At 46.0% G+C, this 18,417-nt stretch overlaps 1 protein-coding gene across 1 annotated transcript in view; it reads left to right on the top strand.

The window, feature by feature from the left end:
* The window catches only part of LOC139281487 (cystine/glutamate transporter-like), a 61,275-nt gene that overhangs the window by 29,760 nt on the left and 13,098 nt on the right, over window positions 1–18,417 (top strand). Inside the window, exons 6-8 of the mRNA XM_070901659.1 lie at window positions 5,466–5,510; window positions 7,373–7,496; window positions 13,092–13,195. Coding sequence (XP_070757760.1) covers window positions 5,466–5,510; window positions 7,373–7,496; window positions 13,092–13,195 — 273 coding nt within the window. The remainder of the gene's footprint in view (window positions 1–5,465; window positions 5,511–7,372; window positions 7,497–13,091; window positions 13,196–18,417) is intronic.

Genomic DNA, 18,417 nt, shown 5'->3' with positions numbered 1-18,417 from the left:
GTTTAAACGGGGCCGAGGTGACATATTTGATCCCATTGCGGGTCATGAATTCTTTAAATTTGGCACTGGTGAAACATGCCCCGTTGTCACTGACCAGTATGTCAGGCAGGCCGTGAGTGGCAAACATGGCCCTCAGGCTTTCAATGGTGGCGGTGTCAGTGCTTCCCGACATTATTTCATATTCAATCCATTTTGAAAAAGCATCCACCACCACCAGGAACAGTTTACCGAGAAACGGGCCCGCATAGTCGACATGGATCCTTGACCATGGTCTGGAGGGCCAGGACCACAAACTTAGTGGTGCCTCTCTGGGCACGGTGCTCAACTGAGCACATACGCTGCGTTGTGGTGCATCGGACTTTAAGTCAGAGTCAATACCGGGCCACCACACGTGGGATCTGGCTATCACTTTCATCATTACTATACCCGGGTGCGTGCTGTGGAGATCCGAGATGAACGTCTCCCTGCCCTTTTTTGGTAGCACTACGCGGTTACCCCACAACAGGCAGTCTGCCTGAATGGACAGCTCATCCTTTCGCCGCTAGAACGGCTTGATTAGCTCTTGCATTTCAACGGGGAGGCTGGCCAGCTCCCATGCAGTACACAGATTTTTACGAGGGACAGCAGAGGATCTTGGCTGGTCCAAGTTCTAATCTGGCGGGCCGTGACAGGTGATTTATCATTTTCAAACGCTTCCATGACCATCAACAAGTCTGCGGGCTGCGCCACCGCCAACAAGTTTGCAGGCAGCGCCATTTTTATCCCCGTGGTAACCGAATGAGAGCATCCGCACAGTTCTCGGTGCCTGGCCTGTGGCGGATGGTATAGTTATACGCTGATAGCGCGAGTGCCCTCCGTTGTATGCGGGCTGAGGCATTAGTATTTATCCCCTTGTTTTCAGAAAACAGGGATGTGAGGGGCTTGTGAGGCTGAAATTTGAGGCCAAACAGGTACTGATGCATTTTCTTTACCCCGAACACATATGCTAATGCCTCTTTCTCAATCATGCTGTAGGCCCTCTCGGCCTTAGACAAGCTCCTGGAGGCATAGGCGATAGGTTGCAACTTCCCCGCAACGTTAGCTTGTTGTAATACACGCCCGACTCCGTACGACGATGCATCACATGCTAGCACAAGTCTTTTATACGGGTTATACAATACAAGCAGCTTGTTGGAGCATAAAATGTTTCTGGCTTTCCCAAAAGCAATTACTTGTTTTTTTCCCCATATCCAGTTCTCACCTTTGCGCAATAGCACATGTAGGGGCTCTAAAAGGGTGCTTAACCCCAGTAGGAAGTTACCAAAATAGTTGAGGAGGCCCAGGAATGACCGCAGCTCCGGGACGTTCTGTGGCCTGGGCGCGTTCCTGATAGCCTCTGTCTTGGCGTCTGTGGGCCGAATGTCATCCGCTGCGATCCTTCTCCCCAAAAACTCCACTTGTGTTGCCATGAAGACGCATTTCAACCTCTTCAGCCGCAGCCCTACGCGATCCAGTCGCTGGAGGATTTCTTCCAGGTTTTGTAGGTGCTCGGCGGTGTCCCGACCCATAACCAATATGTCGTCCTGAAAGACCACCGTGTGTGGTAGCGGCTTGAGTAGGCTCTCCATGTTTCTCTGGAAGATCGCTGCAGCCGACCGAATTCCAAACGGGCATCTGTTGTAGATGAACAGTCCCTTGTGCGTGTTGATGCAGGTGAGGCCCTTCGAAGACTCCTCCAGCTCCTGCGTCATGTAGGCCGAAGTCAAGTCGAGCTTGGTGAATGTCTTGCTCCCTGCCAGCATCGCAAATAGGTCGTCTGCCTTAGGTAGCGGGTATTGGTCCTGTAGCGAGAAACGATTAGTAGTTACTTTATAATCGCCGCAAATCCTGACTGTGCCATCACTTTTGAGTACTGGAACAATCGGGCTGGCCCACTCGCTGAATTCCACTGAGGAGATGATGCCCTCGCGTTGCAGCCTGTCCAGCTCCATTTCCACTCTCTCCCTCATCATGTGAGATACCGCTCGCGCCTTGTGGTGAATGCGTCATGCCTCTGGGACCAAGTGGATCCGCACCTTCGCCCCGGAAAAGTTTCCAATGCCTGGCTCAAAAAGGGAAGGAAATTTGTTCAGAACCTGGGTACATGAGGCCTCATCGACATGTGATAGCGCTCGGATGTCATCCCAGTTCCAGCGGATTTTGCCCAGCCAGCTCCGTCCAAGCAGTGTGGGACCATCGCCCGGGACAATCCAGAGTGGCAGTTCGTGCGCCATGCCCTCGTAGCTGACCTTGACCATGGCGCTGCCCAGGACAGTGATAAGCTCTTTGGTGTACGTTCTCAGTTTTGTGTGGATGGGGCTCAGGGCTGGTCTGAATGCCTTGTTGCACCACAGTCTTTCAAACATCTTTTTACTCATGATGGATTGACTCGCGCCAGTGTCCACTTCTATGGCTATGGGTAAGCCATTCAATTTTACGTTTAGCATTATAGGTGGACATTTCGTCAAAAATGTATGCACCCCGTGTACTTCAGCATCTGCCTCCTCTCTCTGAGGCTCGAAATTGCTTTGATCCACCATGGACCGATCTTCCCCTGCCACGTGGTGGTTAGCAGGTTTTGCAGAGCTTGCAGCTCATTTGCAAGCGCTTTGGAGGTGCCCCATTGTTCCACAGCTCTTGCAAACATACCCTTTGAAGCGGCATGAATAGGCTGAATGGAAGCCTCCACAACGCCAACAAGGTGTGAATTGCCTTACATTCATTCTTTGTTGGGGACTCTGAGTCATCTGGGTCACCTGAGGCCTGCTGGCAGTTGCAGACTCGTGGGTTCTGCCCTGTACATTTCTGCTCGCAAACACAGTTCCAGTTAATTTATGAACATTGCTAGCACTTGTGTGCTGAGAGATTTGTTTGGTGTTATCACAGGTGGACACAAACGCCTGTGCTATCGCAATGGCCTTACTGAGAGTCGGTGTCTCTACAGTCAAAAGTTTTCGTAGGATGGTCTCGTGGCCAATGCCCAATACAAAAAAGTCTCTGAGCATTTGCTCCAGGTAGCCATCAAACTCACATTGTCCTGCAAGTCGCCTTAGCTCGGTGAAGTAGCACGCCACTTCCTGACCTTCAGATCGCTGGCACGTGTAGAACCGATACCTCGCCATCAGCACACTCTCCTTCGGGTTAAGATACTCCCGAACCAGTGTACAAAGCTCCTCGTACGACTTATCTGTGGGTTTCACTGGAGCCAGAAGATTCTTCATGAGGCTGTAGGTCGGTGCCCCGCAGACTGTGAGGAGGACCGCTCTCCTTTTTGCAGCGCTTCCTTCTCCGTCCAGCTCGTTGTCTACAAAGTACTGGTCTAGCCGTTCGACATAGGCTTCCCAGTCCTCACCCTCCGAGAACTTCTCCAGGATGCCCACAGTTTGCTGCATCTTTGCGTTGGATTCGTATTCTCGTCGCCAGTTATTGTGTTCCTAACACAGATGAGGCTGCACACAGTGAGGTTAAAATAACAGTGACCTCAGTCTGGGACTTCAGGGGATGAGCTCCCTGGTGGCGGAACATGGGCGTGCATGCTTCACAGATACACAACACAAACAACATCAGAAAAAACGATTATCTGGTCATTATCACACTGCTGTTTGCTTATATAAATAAAAGTTGTCGTTGTTGTTGTTGGAGCTTGCTGTGTGCAAATTGGCTGCCGCATTTCCTATATTACAACAGTGATTACACTTCAAAAGTACTTGGGATGTCCTCAGGTCATGAAAGGCACTACATAAATGCAAGTCTTTCTTTTCACCAATTTGGGCACCATTTGAATTGGGACTGAATGATGCAGTAGCCAAGCACACGGTCTCTCAGCCTCTAAGCCAAGGTGTTAAATGATTCCAGATTTATTGGGATAGGTTTACTGTAGTTATAACTGAGCAACTATATTTAACTGTAGAATTTGCTGACAGTAAAAGTAAAGTTCAGTACTGATTCAGTTTTAATGGAATTGGCAAAAATTCTTGGACCCATTTGGTCACTCTTTCCTGTAAAACACAAACAGATTTTTAAAAAATATTAACAAAAGACTGACTACAAAATGAGAAACTATGAAGACATCCCCAAGCACTTAATGGATTTTGTACAAAAAATTGATTTACATAACCTTGGTAACAATATCCTGCTAATTAATAACTTTATACTACTGGAGTGGTCTTGAATTTGGATAGACCCTGCTGCAATCTTTAGTCAGGAACCAGAGCTTTCTCATGTGTACCTTCACCATCTTCCTTCAGTGAAACAATGATAGATATTATTATTAACCTGTCGACATGTAAAATAGTAATAAACACAGCCTCCGATCTACCTGAGCAGATTCAACCAAGTTCTGAAAAGATAAAAGGACAGTGTACTAAATTACCTTCTTGAAAGCAAAAAGAAAGTATGATTATGTGGTGTTTTCAGTTTCTTTAGTCCTGATAAATGCCCCCTAGCTCAGTATTCTATGTGAAAGATCTAACTGTTACAGTCCAAGACACTGTGACAAGGAACTTTCTGAAAAGGGCACATTAACCCCAGAATGATGGTTTAGCCTGTATAAAGCAGTCCAATAGTGTGATATTTTTCTGTTATCCAGAAGACAGATGTGGGCATCTGCAATACATAATAAGCAATTTATTTTAATGATGGTCAACTGTTAAACTTGGACTATACTGACCCATACATGGCAAAAAATTATGACATAAGATTCAATGTGCTTACGGAAACGATCATCAAACAATTCAAAACTGTTGGGGGTAAACCTGAACAGTAACAAGTCATGTGTATTACCAGAGGAAAGGGTGCAAGAGGTATGTATGAACAAAGGGTTTATGAATGGTCTGCATAGATAGAGTGAGGGATGTGAAAGTGTGTTAAAAAAGTGAGGGATGAACGAGTGTTTTATGTTGACATGTGAGGTATGTACACGTGATATGTTATGTGAAGGAAGTGTGAGTGGATTGTGTTACTATGTGAGAGGCGTGTGAGTGGATTGTGTTACAATGTGGGCGACGTGTGAGTTAATATGTGGGCGACATGTGGCTGGTGTGTGTTAATATGTGGGAGACATGTGGGTGGATTGTGTTAATATGTGGGAGGCGGTGGGTGGTGTGTGTTGATATGTAGGAGACGTGTGAGTGGATTGTATTACTATGTGAGAGGTGTGTGAGTGGATTGTGTTACTATATGAAAGGCGTGTGAGTGGATTGTGTTAATATGTGAGTGGCGTGTGTTAATATGTGGGAGATGTGTGAGTATTGTGTGTTAATATGTGGGAGATGTGTGAGTGGTGTGTGTTAACTAAGTGAGGAATATGCTAGTGATGTGTGTTAATAGGTGCAAGTGGAGTGTGTCAATAGGTGAGGAATCATGGAATGTTGTGTGAATGGTGAGTTGTAACAATTGTATATTAATGTTTCTTTAAATTGCAATCAATTCTGAATTTCTTCTTTCAGGTTTTATATGAACTTCCTCACAGAGGAGATGATTAACCCAGAAAGGTAGGCCTTGCAGTTGTGTCAATAGTTAAGAACAAGCAAATAAATAAGGCCATGGTATAAACCCCACTCCACTTAATCTCGTGCTGCTTTATCTTTCAGATAAAACATTAAACTGAGGCTGAGGCTGCCTATTTACGTGGGTTTAAAAGTCCACATGGCATTATTCAAATAAGAACTTTAGTATATTGGCCAACAATTACCCCTCAACTAAACACCATCAAAAACAAATGTATCTTTTTTGCTGTCTGTGCACAAACTGACTGCCATATTTCCCTCTGTAGCAACAGTGACTATCTAAAGTAATTTGATGGTGGTGAAATGTTTTGGGACATCCCAAGAACATGAGAAGTGCTACATGAATGCAATTACTTTTCTTTCTTTATTCTTAAGCTTTTCTAACGAGACTCCTGGACCAGTAGTTAGCAGAAGGTACAGCTCTATACCAATGCAGAAGGTCTAAATACTGACAGACATCCTCACACTCCTTCACCAGGATTCACCTGATCGATGGATAGCTTTAAAGGGGCACTGCTGTCAAGAATAAGCCTTTGTCAAAACGTTTTTTTGTTTGAAACCATACAACAATGATGTAAATCATGTTGAAGTAGTCATGCTGTGAATTATACATGGTGTTAGTATGGTGAAAGTGATGCACTGATCGTTTCCCTCACAGAGATAAATGTTTGACAGAGCTTTTTGTGCTGAAGATGCACTTTAAACAAGTGAATGTTGGTTTCCTTTTCTTCCCAATGTGTTGGCACAGTATGTGGGAGACATGTGGGTGGTGTGTGTTAACCAAACCCAGGCATGCCCCTGTTTGTTTTATTTTTTTTCTTTTATCCTTTTATGATGGATTTTATCCCCTTTTTCAATTATTCCTGCCCCTTTTTTAACTGCTCTGCTCCCTTCTAACTCTGTATTACCCACCATTTCCTGACAAAGAGTGATTAGGTGATCCAATCCAAAGCTCCATACAGTCACAATATAATTATGGATGAGGAGGGCCATTCAGCCCATCTTAATGTATCCATCCAGAATAACACTACCGTGCCTCTCACTGCAGCATCTGATTATTTGTTAAATGATTGCAGGGGTTTTGCCTCCATCACTCTATCCGTAAGTTCAGTCCACGTGTTGATCACTTTTGTGCTTAATACTTCTACCCCGCCTCACCCTGATGCAATTGCTCCAACAAATATGCAATATTTTCTACCCTTTAGACAAGTTCTTGTCTGGATCCCCACAGCTTTAAAACTAAATACCTATAATAGCATTTCATGTGGAACTTCATCAACACCTTCTGTAGGTGTAGGCACAACAGGGCTTACCACAGTCCGCTTGGGATGTCACTTACTCAAAGAAGTCAAGAAAGTTGGACAGGCAGGAGTTTCTTCTTTGAATCAATGTCAACATCTGTTTACTAGGTTATTATTGTACAGATAATCTTCAAGTTTACATCTGATAATCAATTCCATTATTTGACAAGTGATTGAAGTAAGATTAATGGGTTTGAGGTTGCCGATATTTCATTTCTTGCCCTTTCTGAATGTAGGCACTATGTTTATTTGTTTCCAATCTCCCGGTACATCCCCATTATCCAATGACTCTCTCATGATCAGAGGTTGGGAGAGAGCAGCATGGAGTAGGTGACCTCATTCATGCTTGGCACAGTCCCAAGCTAAGTAATTAATCTTAGTATCTATCGAATCGTGTGTACACTTCCTCTCACTATGTGGCATTGCCCACCAGTACACCAAACATAAACATCATCAAATCGCCATTGATTACTTATACCTTCAAATGAATTTTAAACAAAGTTAATTGTATCAAACAGTTTCAGGTTATATATTGTGTTTTTGTAGGAATATTCCTCTGGCAATTATCTCCTCACTGATAATTATTACAATACTCTACCTGCTTGCAAATGTGGCTTACTATACCGTATTGACAGCAGATGAGGTGCTAGCGTCTGGTGCAGTAGCCGTGGTAGGTAACCAAGAACACTCCTATAATCTATTTTTCTCCGACTTTTAATTTCTTCCTGTTCAATTTTTATTATGAATTTTGTAAACCAGTTTTTTTAGGCAGGGAAAGAAAGATGTATCCCCATGTAAGATAAAAGTACAGTTCAGTATGAGTTCCAATTGACCCATTCTGCTGCCCTCCATCACCCTTTTGTAAGGAGGCTGCCTTAAAGATGTCTCCAAGAAGATTGGCCCTCCACTTTTGAAGTCCAGTATAGGAATGTGACCTGGACCATAAAGTCAGCCCATATCTGCCATTTGGTGGCCTGATAGGCCTGGTTTCAGCTGTTGTAATGCTCAGTTAGGCCTCTGAGAGGCCAGGGATGCAGGAACATCCGACATAGGGAATCCTGCCCCTGGCCCGCTCCTCTTGCATCAATGGCCTTGTTTAAGGTGGATGCAGATTCTCCCCATACCACCAGATGAAATTCTGGATGAAATCCAGACAGATTAGAACCTGTCATTTTCAGGTCCCAGCCTAACTTGCAGCCCTTCCATTGCACTCCCAGAAAGGCCATGCATTTTCAGTTCCTATGGGCTAGATTTTACACTTTTGTGCAGATCGCCCAAAATTGGGCGTTATTTCCGGTGTGGGTGGTAAAAATGGGTTTTCAGATCGCCGGCTTGTCGCCCATTCTCAAAGCCTTTTGTCTCCATTTTTGAAATTGGGCGTTACTGCGAGCGATATGGAATGGGCGTTAGCGTTAAGTCTCTCTGACCTTCTGCCGTAAAGTGTCACTGTCCTTAGCAACGACATGGCAACGCTCGATTCCTGCGCTTCAGGAAGTCAAAGGTCATCATGACATGTGCATAAGAGGAGACAGAGAGAGAGGGAGCGGATAGGGAGTGAAGGCGTGTGTGACTGTGGTGTGGCTGCTTTGGGAGGAAGGAGGGAGAGTTTTGAGCATTAGAGCAAATTGGGAAAAAAAAATTCGCTGTTACCAGTCAGATATTTTCCAGAATTTGGTGCCTATAATGGAGGAAGAGGAGGAGGCGACACAGCACGCTGTGGAGACTGACGCTGGAGAGAGCAGTGAGCTGGGAGAGGAGCTCAATGGAGGGCGCAAAAGAGCGAGGAGGTTCTCGGATGAGGCAAATGCCTCCCTCCTGCAAGAGGTCGAGTTAAGCTGGCGTGGTTTGACACAGGGAGGGCGTAGGAAGCCCATCCCAAAGGCCTACCAGAAAATATGGGCCGAGATAGCAGAGATGGTCTCATCGGCAACCAACGATGTGCGTGAGGGCAAGCAATGCCGCAAGCGATGGAACGACCTTGTCGGATCCGCAAGAGTAAGTATTACATTTATTTACATGTACTTATATATTTATATAATTTGATTTGTAAGAGTCATGAGTGACTATAATCAGACGTGAGGTGTTTCACTTTTACCAGAAATGTTGTACTCAAAGCCTGCGGTCACGGTGTACGTCTTTAGGTAAAGGATGATAATTATCATAATAATCATGATTACATCTGTCGGTTATGTGTTATATCAATCTCTGTGACAGTACCTAGCAATGATATCATGCAATGATCTCATGCCATGTTGTCCTGTTACCTTTTACAGAAGAAGCTATCGGCGATTAGGTCCGTGCAGAGGCGAATGGGTGGGGGGGCCACCAGTCACCAGCGACATCGAGGAGCGGGTGTTCACACTCGTGGAGAGGCACCCCCAGATGGCCACACAAGCAGCTGCAGACCCTGAAGTGATGCCACATGAGTAAAGTATACACCGTTGCGTGATCTAAATTCAAATGATGTCACACTCACTCATATCCAAACAATAATATATGATAGATGGTTTCTAAAATTGTCCTATAAATAATGCTGGCCTCATGAGAATCATTGCATTGCACAATGAGTTGTTGGTCATGAAATGTGATGTCTGTGATGATTTTGATAGCGGTGGTGCTTTTGTAGTGCATATGCTGTGTGTAACCCTGGACTCACCCTGTGACCCACCCCCTTCTCCTCTAATAACCTAATTTCTATTTTGCAGCTCAGCCAGCAGTGCGTCCCAAGGCAAGACCACAGAGGCCAGAAGGTGGGGGCGTGGGGCCGGACTTGGCGGACGATCGTACATCTGGTGCTGAGGATCTCCGATTCTTGCCCGTCAATCCACTGGGTCCGTTCTCCATGGATGAGAGCACCGACTTTGAGGAATCTGCATCGCCAGGCATTCCACCCCAAGGCCATTCCCGCCTCCACTCTGGAGGTACCGAGCCCAAGCACCTCGCCACAGGGCACCCCATTTGTCCCCAGGACGGCGCCGACCCCACGGAGGTTTCATTGATGCGGCAGGTCTAGTCCACGAGTGCCAGATGAGAGAGGAGAAATGGTATTGTCCAGGAGAGCTGTAGGCATAGGTGACCAGATCCTCAATGCATTGGGGAGCATATCCCGACAGCTGGCCACCATCTCCAGCACCATGACTGAGTACGTTCCTCGGATGGCGGAGGCCCTGGAGACTATAGCCAGAAACACTGCTGACACGGGCCTCCCAGTGGTTCCATCCCTGGGTTCCGCACCACCACTGCCAACGACAGATGAGAGGCAGGACCAAGATCCTGCTTCTGGATCCGAGAATGTTCTCACTTTGGCACCCCCCACAACCACTGGCTCTGCCTTCATCTCCCCCACTGTGACACCGCCTGAGGAGCTCCTCGGCCAGGTGGGTGGAGCAAGGAGGGGAAGGGGTAGAGGTGGGGAGAAGACGGGGAGGGGGATGGAAAGTAAGGTGCATGTCCGCAGGTGATGGCTGTGTTATATCTCCATCTGGGTGTATGCAATTTGTTGTAATGTATGGGGGGAAGGGCCACCCTCCTGCTTTGCATTTGTATTCTGTGCTGCTGGACATGTTGAACATTTGATTGATGTCAATGGTCGAAAAAGTGGGGTAGGGGTGGGTGTTTTTGCCCGTGATACTTATGATTTTGGACCAAATGTCATATTAAATGATTTTATTCAACATAACCTTGTTGCGCATTGTCTCAGATAGCTGGATCGTTACTTACTGGTGATTCCTTAACATGAATGGGTAAAATTAAACTTAACTTGAATCAACTTAAACTTTAACTGGCACCAAGGTGATACCCATCATTGATGTCTGAGCTGCACACACACAGCAGTGTGTCAGCTTTGTCAATTACAGCAGCGTTCTTTTAGGCAAATCGCTCATTTATGAGCTCCTGACGTAAGAGTGTTGTAGCAATGTAGCCACCATGGGCCCTTTCCTGCGGTCTGGAGGGGGCGTGGGCATGGTTGCATATTCAGCCTGATTGTCTGGCCCTAGGTCAGCCTCCAGCCCCTCGTCCTCCTCTTCCTCTTTCTCCTGAGGTGGACCATCAGTCCCTTCTGGCAATTTTGGTTCTCTCCTGATAGCCAGGTTGTGCAGCATGAAGCACATGACTGCGAATTGAGCTACTTGCTCAGCGTTGTATTGTAGCTCCCCTCCTGAGTGCTCCAGGCATCTAAAGCGCTGCTTAAGCACACTAATTGTTTTCTGGACTACATTGCATGTGGCTCTATGGCTCTCGTTGTATCGCTTCTCGGCCTCGGTGTGGGTGTCACGCAGGGAGGTCATCAGCCAGGTGGCTGGGCCATATCGGTTGTCACCAAGCATCCAGCATTGTCCTTGTGTCTGACTGTTAAACAGGTCAGAGACAGCGCTCTCACACAGGATCTATGCCTCATCGAAGCTGCCCGGACATTTGGCATTCACTGCCATTATTATCTGGTTGTGGTCGCCAACTAGTTGGACCTTCAGGAAGAGAAATCCTTTTCTGTTGCGAAAAAGCTCTGGGTCCTGAGAAGGTGCCCGCATGGCAATGTGAGTACACTGTATTGCTCCCTGCACCTTGAGGAATTTAGCAATGTGGTAGAATGCTCCAGTCCTGTCAGTCTCAGTCTCCGTGGTCATGGGGAAGCTGATAAAGTCCATCCTATGCGCGTACAGAGCCTCCGTGACCTGTCTAATGCAGTGATGTGTGGCATGGTGAGACAGAGGGGAAATGTCGACCGTGGAGGCCCGAAAGGAACCGGACGCATAGAACGACAGTGCTGCGGTGATCTTCACCTCGACGGACAGTGATGTCCTGAAGGTGATGGCAGGCTGCAGATCTGCCCTGATGAGCTGGCATATTTCAGTGATCACCACTTTATGAAAAAGCGCAGTCTCTGAAGGCAGGTGTTCATGGACACGGAGGTAAGACCTCTTCTCCTTGTAAGTGCAGGGTGTGTATGGTCTGGACCTCCGCCTCATTGTGGTACGTCTTAGATTGAGCACATAATGATGTGCATGAGACGTTGTGCCATTTTCACTCTGCAGCACTTGCGTATTAATCGATGCAGGCTGAGAAATGGCTGGCCCTATTCCAATGAAAGTATAATACCAATTGATCAGAAGCAATAATTTCAACACTAAACGACACCTACAGTAAAACCCAATCATCCACACTCTGAAAAGATGTCTGTTGAGATGGTCACTTCATCTGAGAAGAACTCCAGAGTCAATCCAAACTTCCTTGCAGTTGAAGCAGCCTTTTCAATGAAGCGACCTGCGATTTGAAAAATGGCGCCCACACTGTTGTGATTCGTTCAGAACAGTTCCACTTTTTCAGAATGGTGTTTTGGGAGAGCGATATTGTGGCGAGATGTGTGCGAGGTGGTGAAAGTGATGCTGAGCGATATACTGGGTGTTAGTTTTGGCAAATTTGATCTTTATGACAAAAAAAAGTGGGCGGGCGGTATTATTGAATCTCAGTGTTAATTACATGCCAAAAGTAACACTGGGCGATATTATGGGCATTGGTTTCACCCATTCTGATGATTCCGCCCAAAAAAAGTGGGTGGGCGGTATTATTTTTTCCCGGCATTACGTACATGCCAAAAGTAATGCTCGCCGATAAGTGTCCAAAAATGGGTGTCACTTTCCATTTTGTGGCTAAATGGGCGATATCAGGGCGTTACACCTCATTTCTGCGGTAAAATGGACGTTAAATGGGCGTTATGCATGCAAAAATAATGGAAAATCTAGCCCTATTTTTCTAAAAAGACAAAAAGTGTGAGAACGAACATTTAAAAATAAAAAGGACATGAAAAAAGCCTTGAGCCAAAACATAATTTGAGGCATAATCTTTCTCCATAGCCTGATCTCAACCAATCGCTGTAACCTCCTCCATCCTTATATCCCCTCTGAATCTGGCCTTTTGAACATCCTGCCCTCCCCTTGCCCCACTGTTAGTGGAAGAACTTTCAGTTGTCTTAGCTCTACTCTTTGGAACTGCTTTCCTATACCCCTCTACTTTGTACATTAAAGACATTAGTACACGCTGTTGTCTGAAATAAGCTGGATGAACCAGATGAGAATGCTCTTGTTCTCACACTTTCGTTCTTATAAAGAGAATTTTCTGCAAGATTCAGATACTTGCACTGACCTGCTACTTCTAAACAGGTCATTTGTTCATGACTATACTGCCCATGGTTTGTTCATCAACATTTCAGTGAATTTGTATGGAGGGGAAACTCTAAACAATGATTTTGTTCTTTTTGTTATATTAGACCTTTGGAGATCGGACCCTGGAAGGCTTCTCCTCAGTGATTCAAATTCTTGTTGCACTGTCATGCCTTGGGGCAATAACTGGAGGGCTATTTGCTGCTTCCAGGTAATATTGAGGATTGTGGGCCTGACTGATGACTCTGGCGTAATAAAGAGCTCACTGTACATCAGATGTTGAAGACAAAGCTGGCTGCTCAATTGTATTAACATCCAGGGTTACAACAGTTCTCAGCTTGCTAGTTGGTTTAAGGGATGAAATTGCCTACATTCTTCCCTTTTCCACCATTAAAAGCTGATAAATGCTTCCAGTGACAGATCGAGAAAGTAGTACAGATTGAACCTCCCTTATCTGGAACCCTCGGGACCTGGCCTGTTCTGGATAAGGGATTTTTCTGGACGAGGTATGGTCAAGTTAAATTGGATGGTACAGGTACTGAGCAAGGGGATATCGGGGCTGGTTGGCTTGGGGCTGGGAGTGTGGCAGAGAGATCATGGGGTGGGGGGGGGTGGTGGATTGCGGGGTCAGGCCAGCGATAGTGGGAGTCAGCAGCGAGGAAGGACTTCAACTTGTTCATGTCGGAGTTCTGCGCATGCGCCACCTGGTGGCTGGGAATGGTTGTGGACGAGGGGTGGTTCCGGATAAGGGAGTTCTGGATAAGGGAGGTTCAACTTGTATAAAGAAACAATTATATTGCACTCTTAAATCAATATGAAGTGGTTTTATGTGCACTTTGACACGAAAAAGAACAGAATAACTCCAGATCTGACTCCCAACTGCACAAAATCCACGCAACCCAAGACCATCTGGAAAAACACTTTGGTACCTGCAGTATAACTTCAGTCCAGTGCAAAGCTGCAGTTTGAAAGTGACAACATAGCCAATTGGATCGCCTGGGAACTACAAATAAAATATTTTCATGCTCTCCTAACATTAAAGATTAGTTACTGAGAGAAGAGGAGCTCTGTACATGCATCAAAGAATGCTTGTAAAAAGCCCTTCTCTGCCAGCCAGACTCAGCAATCTGAGGCATTGATGCATCACAACTAGTATAACTGCAGCCAAACATCACTGGAAATGGTAACAAGCAATTAACCACCTAAAAGAGGCCAATTTGAGCCAAATCTGTTACCAAATGACAGTGGCTACTCTTTAATATTATTGGATACATTATTCATTGAAATTAAGCTTCAAATTATACATTCTGAAACAAAATTGTTTCTGATATTTAAAGTTAACAAAGTTGAGCAAGGAAGACATCCATTATTGCATTTGATTGTTCCTGCAGCTCCCCAAGTTCTTCAGAACTGCATTGAGAAGAGGTGAAGATGGATTTAGTCTTTCATCAATTACAGCAACTCAGTTCTAACAAACCACTACAAGAAACAATAAGAATAAAAAAAACGGATGGACCACCCAGCATCGACCTCGGCACCGGCTTCAAACACAACAACGGCACACCCAGCCCAGTCGGCCCTGCAAAGTCCTCCTCACTAACATCTGGGGACTTGTGCCAAAATTGGAAGAGCTGTACCACAGACTAGTCAAGCAACAGCCTGACCTAGTCATACTCACAGAATCATACCTTTCAGCCAATGTCCTAGACTCCTCCATCATCATCCCTGGGTATGTCCTGTCCAGAACAGACCCACCAGGGGTGGCGCTACAGTGATGTACAGCCGGGAGGGAATGGCCCTGGGATTCCTCAACATTGATTCCGGACCCCATGAAGTCTCATAGCTTCAGGTCAAACATGGGCAAGGAAACCTCCTCCTGATTACCACCTACCGCCCTCCCTCAGCTGACAAATCAGATGTTGAACATCACTTGGAAGAAGCACTGAGGTTAGCAAGGGCACAGAATGTACTCTGGGTGTGGGACTTCAGTGTCCATCACCAAGAGTGGCTCGGTAGCACCACTACTGAGCGAGCTGGCCGAGTACTGAAGGACATAGCTGCCTGACTGGGCCTGCAGCAGGTGGTGAGAGAACCAACACGAGGGAAAAACTTACTTGACCTCTACCTGTCGCAGATGCATCTGTCCATGACAGCATTAGTAGCAGTGATCACTGCACAGTCATTGTGGAGACGAAGTCCTGTCTTCACACTGAGGACACCCTCCATTGTGTTGTGGCACTACCATTGTGCTAAATGGAATAGATTCAGAACAGATCTAGCAACTCAAAACTGAACAACCATGAGGCACTGTGCACCATCAGCAGCAGCAGAATTGTATTGCACCATAATCTCTAACCTCATGGCCTGGCATATCCCTCACTCTGCCATTACCATCAAGCCTGGGGACCAACCTTGGTTCAATGAAGAATGCAGAAGAGCATGCCAGGAACAGCACCATGCATACCTAAAAATCAAGAGCCAACCTGGGAAGCTGCAACACAGGACTACATGCATGCTAAACAGTGGAAGCAGCATACTATAAACAGAGCTAAGCGATCCCACAATCAAGGAATCAGATCAAAGTTCTGCAGTCCTGCCACATCCAGTCATGAATGGTGGTGGACAATTAAACAGCTAATGGGAGGAAGAGGCCCCATGAGTACTCCATCCTCAATGATGGCAGAGCCCAGCATGCAAGTGCAAAAGACACAGCTGAAGGGTTTGCATTCATGTGGATGATCCATATCGGCCGCCTCCTGAGGTCCCCACTATCACAGAAGTCAGTCTTCAGCCAATTCGATTCATTCCACGTGATATAAATAAATGGTTGAGCGCACTGGATACAGCAAAAGCTATGGGTCTTGACAGCATCAAGACGGCTGTGCTGAAGACTTGTGCTCCAGAACAGGCCGTGCCTCTCACCAAGCTGTTCCAGTACAACTACAACACTGGAATCTACCCGACAAGTGGAAAACTGCTCAGGTACATCCTGTCCACAAAAAGCAGGACAAATCCAATCCAACCAATTATCACCCCATCAGTCTACTCTCAATCTTCAGCAAAGTGATGGAAGATCGACAGTGTTAGCAAGCAGAACTCACCAATAACCTGCTCACCGATGTCCAGTTTGTGATCCGCCAGGACCACTCAGCTCCAGACCTCATTACAGCCTTGGTGCAAACATGGACAAAAGAGCTGAATTCCAGAGGTGAGGTGAGAGTGACTGCCCTTGACATCAAGGCAGCATTTCATGAATATGGTATCGAGGAGCCCTAGTAAAATTGAAGTTAATGGGAATCAGGGGAAAAACTCTCCCCTGGTTCCCATGGAGTCATACCTAGATCAAAGGAAGATGGTTGTGGTTGTTGAAGGTCAATCATCCCAGCCACAGGACATTGCTGCAAGAGTTCCTCAGGGCAGTGTCCTAGGCCCAACCATCCTCAGCTGCTTCATCAATGACCTTCCCTCCATAATAAGGTCAAAAGTGGGAATGTTCACTGATGACTGCACAATGTTCAGTCCCATTCGCAATTCCTCAGAAAATGAAGTAGTCCATCAGTCCATCAGGCTTGAGCTGATAAGTGGCAAGTAACATTCGCGCCACACAAGTGCCAGGCAAAGACCATCTCCAACAAGTGAGAGTCTAACTACCTCCCCTTGACATTCAATGGCATTACCATCGCCGACTCCCCCACCATCAACATCCTGGGCGTCACCATTGACCAGAAACTTAACTGGACCAGCCATATAAATACTGTGGCAACAAGAGCAGGTCAGAGGCTGGGTATTCTGCAGTGTGTCTCACCTACTGACTCCCCAAAGTCTTTCCACCATTTACAAGGTACAAGTGAGGAGTGTGATGCAATACCTGGATGAGTGCAGCTCCAACAACACTTAAAAAGTTCAACACCAGGACAAAGCAGCGCGCTTGATTGGCACCCCAACCACCACCTTCAACTCCCTCCTCCACTGGTGCACTTTGGCTGCAGTGTGTACCATCTATAAGATGCACTGCAGCAACTTGCCACGACTTCTTCGGCAGCACCTCCCAAACCCATGACCTCTACCACCTAGAAGGACAATGGCAGCAGGTGCATGGGATCACCTGCAAGTTCCCCTCAAATTCCACACCATCCTGACTTAGAAATATTTTTCCTTTCCTTCATCATCACTGGGTCAAAATCCTGGAACTCCCTCTGTAACAGCACTGTGGGAGTACCTTCACCACAAGGACTGCAGCGGTTCAAGAAGGCTGAATAACTGGCAGAAACATGCGTTTCCTCGACAATGAGCTGTCAATCAACTCTTACCCCAAGCAACAGCCTGAGGCAGCTTCCTTCAGGGTGCTCAACTGGAGACTTCCCTTCCAGCAATTAATTTCCCTTTTTATCACAAATCGATCTTGCAACTTGTTCCTGGAACCTTCATACAGCCCACATAAAGCACTTAAGTTCCATGCCTAGGCGTTTTGAACTATGAAGAACTATTTGGACACATATCCCATATGCCATCAGTGGAACCTAAATTATGGCTTTTTAAAAATCACCTTCTCAAGGGCAATTAGGGATGGGCAATAGACATTGGCCTTGTCAGCCACACCTACATCCCAGAACAAATTTTTAAAAAGCCATAATTTAGGTTCCACTGATGGCATATGGGATATGTGTCCAAATAGTTCTTCATAGTTCAAAACGCCTAGGCATGGAACTTAAGTGCTTTATGTGGGCTGTATGAAGGTTCCAGGAACAAGTTGCAAGATGGATTTGTGATAAAAAGGGAAATTAATTGCTGGAAGGGAAGTCTCCAGCTGAGCACCCTGAAGGAAGCTGCCTCAGGCTGTCGCTTGGGGTAAGAGTTGATTGACAGCTCATTGTCTAGGAAACGCATGTTTCTGCCAGTTATTCAGTCTTTTGACACCATCAAGATAGAGGTTAGAGACTCAGTGTTGTTGGACTAAACCTCACATAAAAGGGATGTTACAAATAACAGTATGGGTTTAGTATTATTAAGAGAGTTGGGGAAATGTTGGATCTTTTGTTATTTTTGTATTTGAGAAAGTAGAACTTAGACATTGTGTAATCAAATTAAATCTGCTGCGTTGAGTTTATGCTACTGTTTCAACTTTTATTTTTAATAATCCAATTCGTAGTTTATAGCCAAAGTCGCAGTCTGATGGAATGTTTATTCTTCCACTATCCATATACCAGGAGAATGCAAGGAGGGCTTGTGTCAATTCAGTGAGCTCATTACAATAACAACAATTTCTGGACAGTGCTATTTTTCTGGATTGTGTGTATACAAGCTCACACTCGAGCTCATATACAAGCTCACACTGTAGCTCATATACAAGCTCACACTGCAGCTCATACACAAGCTCACACTGCAGCTCATACACAAGCTCACACTCCAGTTCATAGAGAGCAAGAGCTCGCT

This window comes from Pristiophorus japonicus, chromosome 15 (assembly GCF_044704955.1).
Source record: "Pristiophorus japonicus isolate sPriJap1 chromosome 15, sPriJap1.hap1, whole genome shotgun sequence".
In the NCBI taxonomy this organism is placed as follows: Eukaryota; Metazoa; Chordata; class Chondrichthyes; family Pristiophoridae; genus Pristiophorus; species Pristiophorus japonicus.
This window is presented reverse-complemented; position numbering and strand designations above follow the sequence as displayed.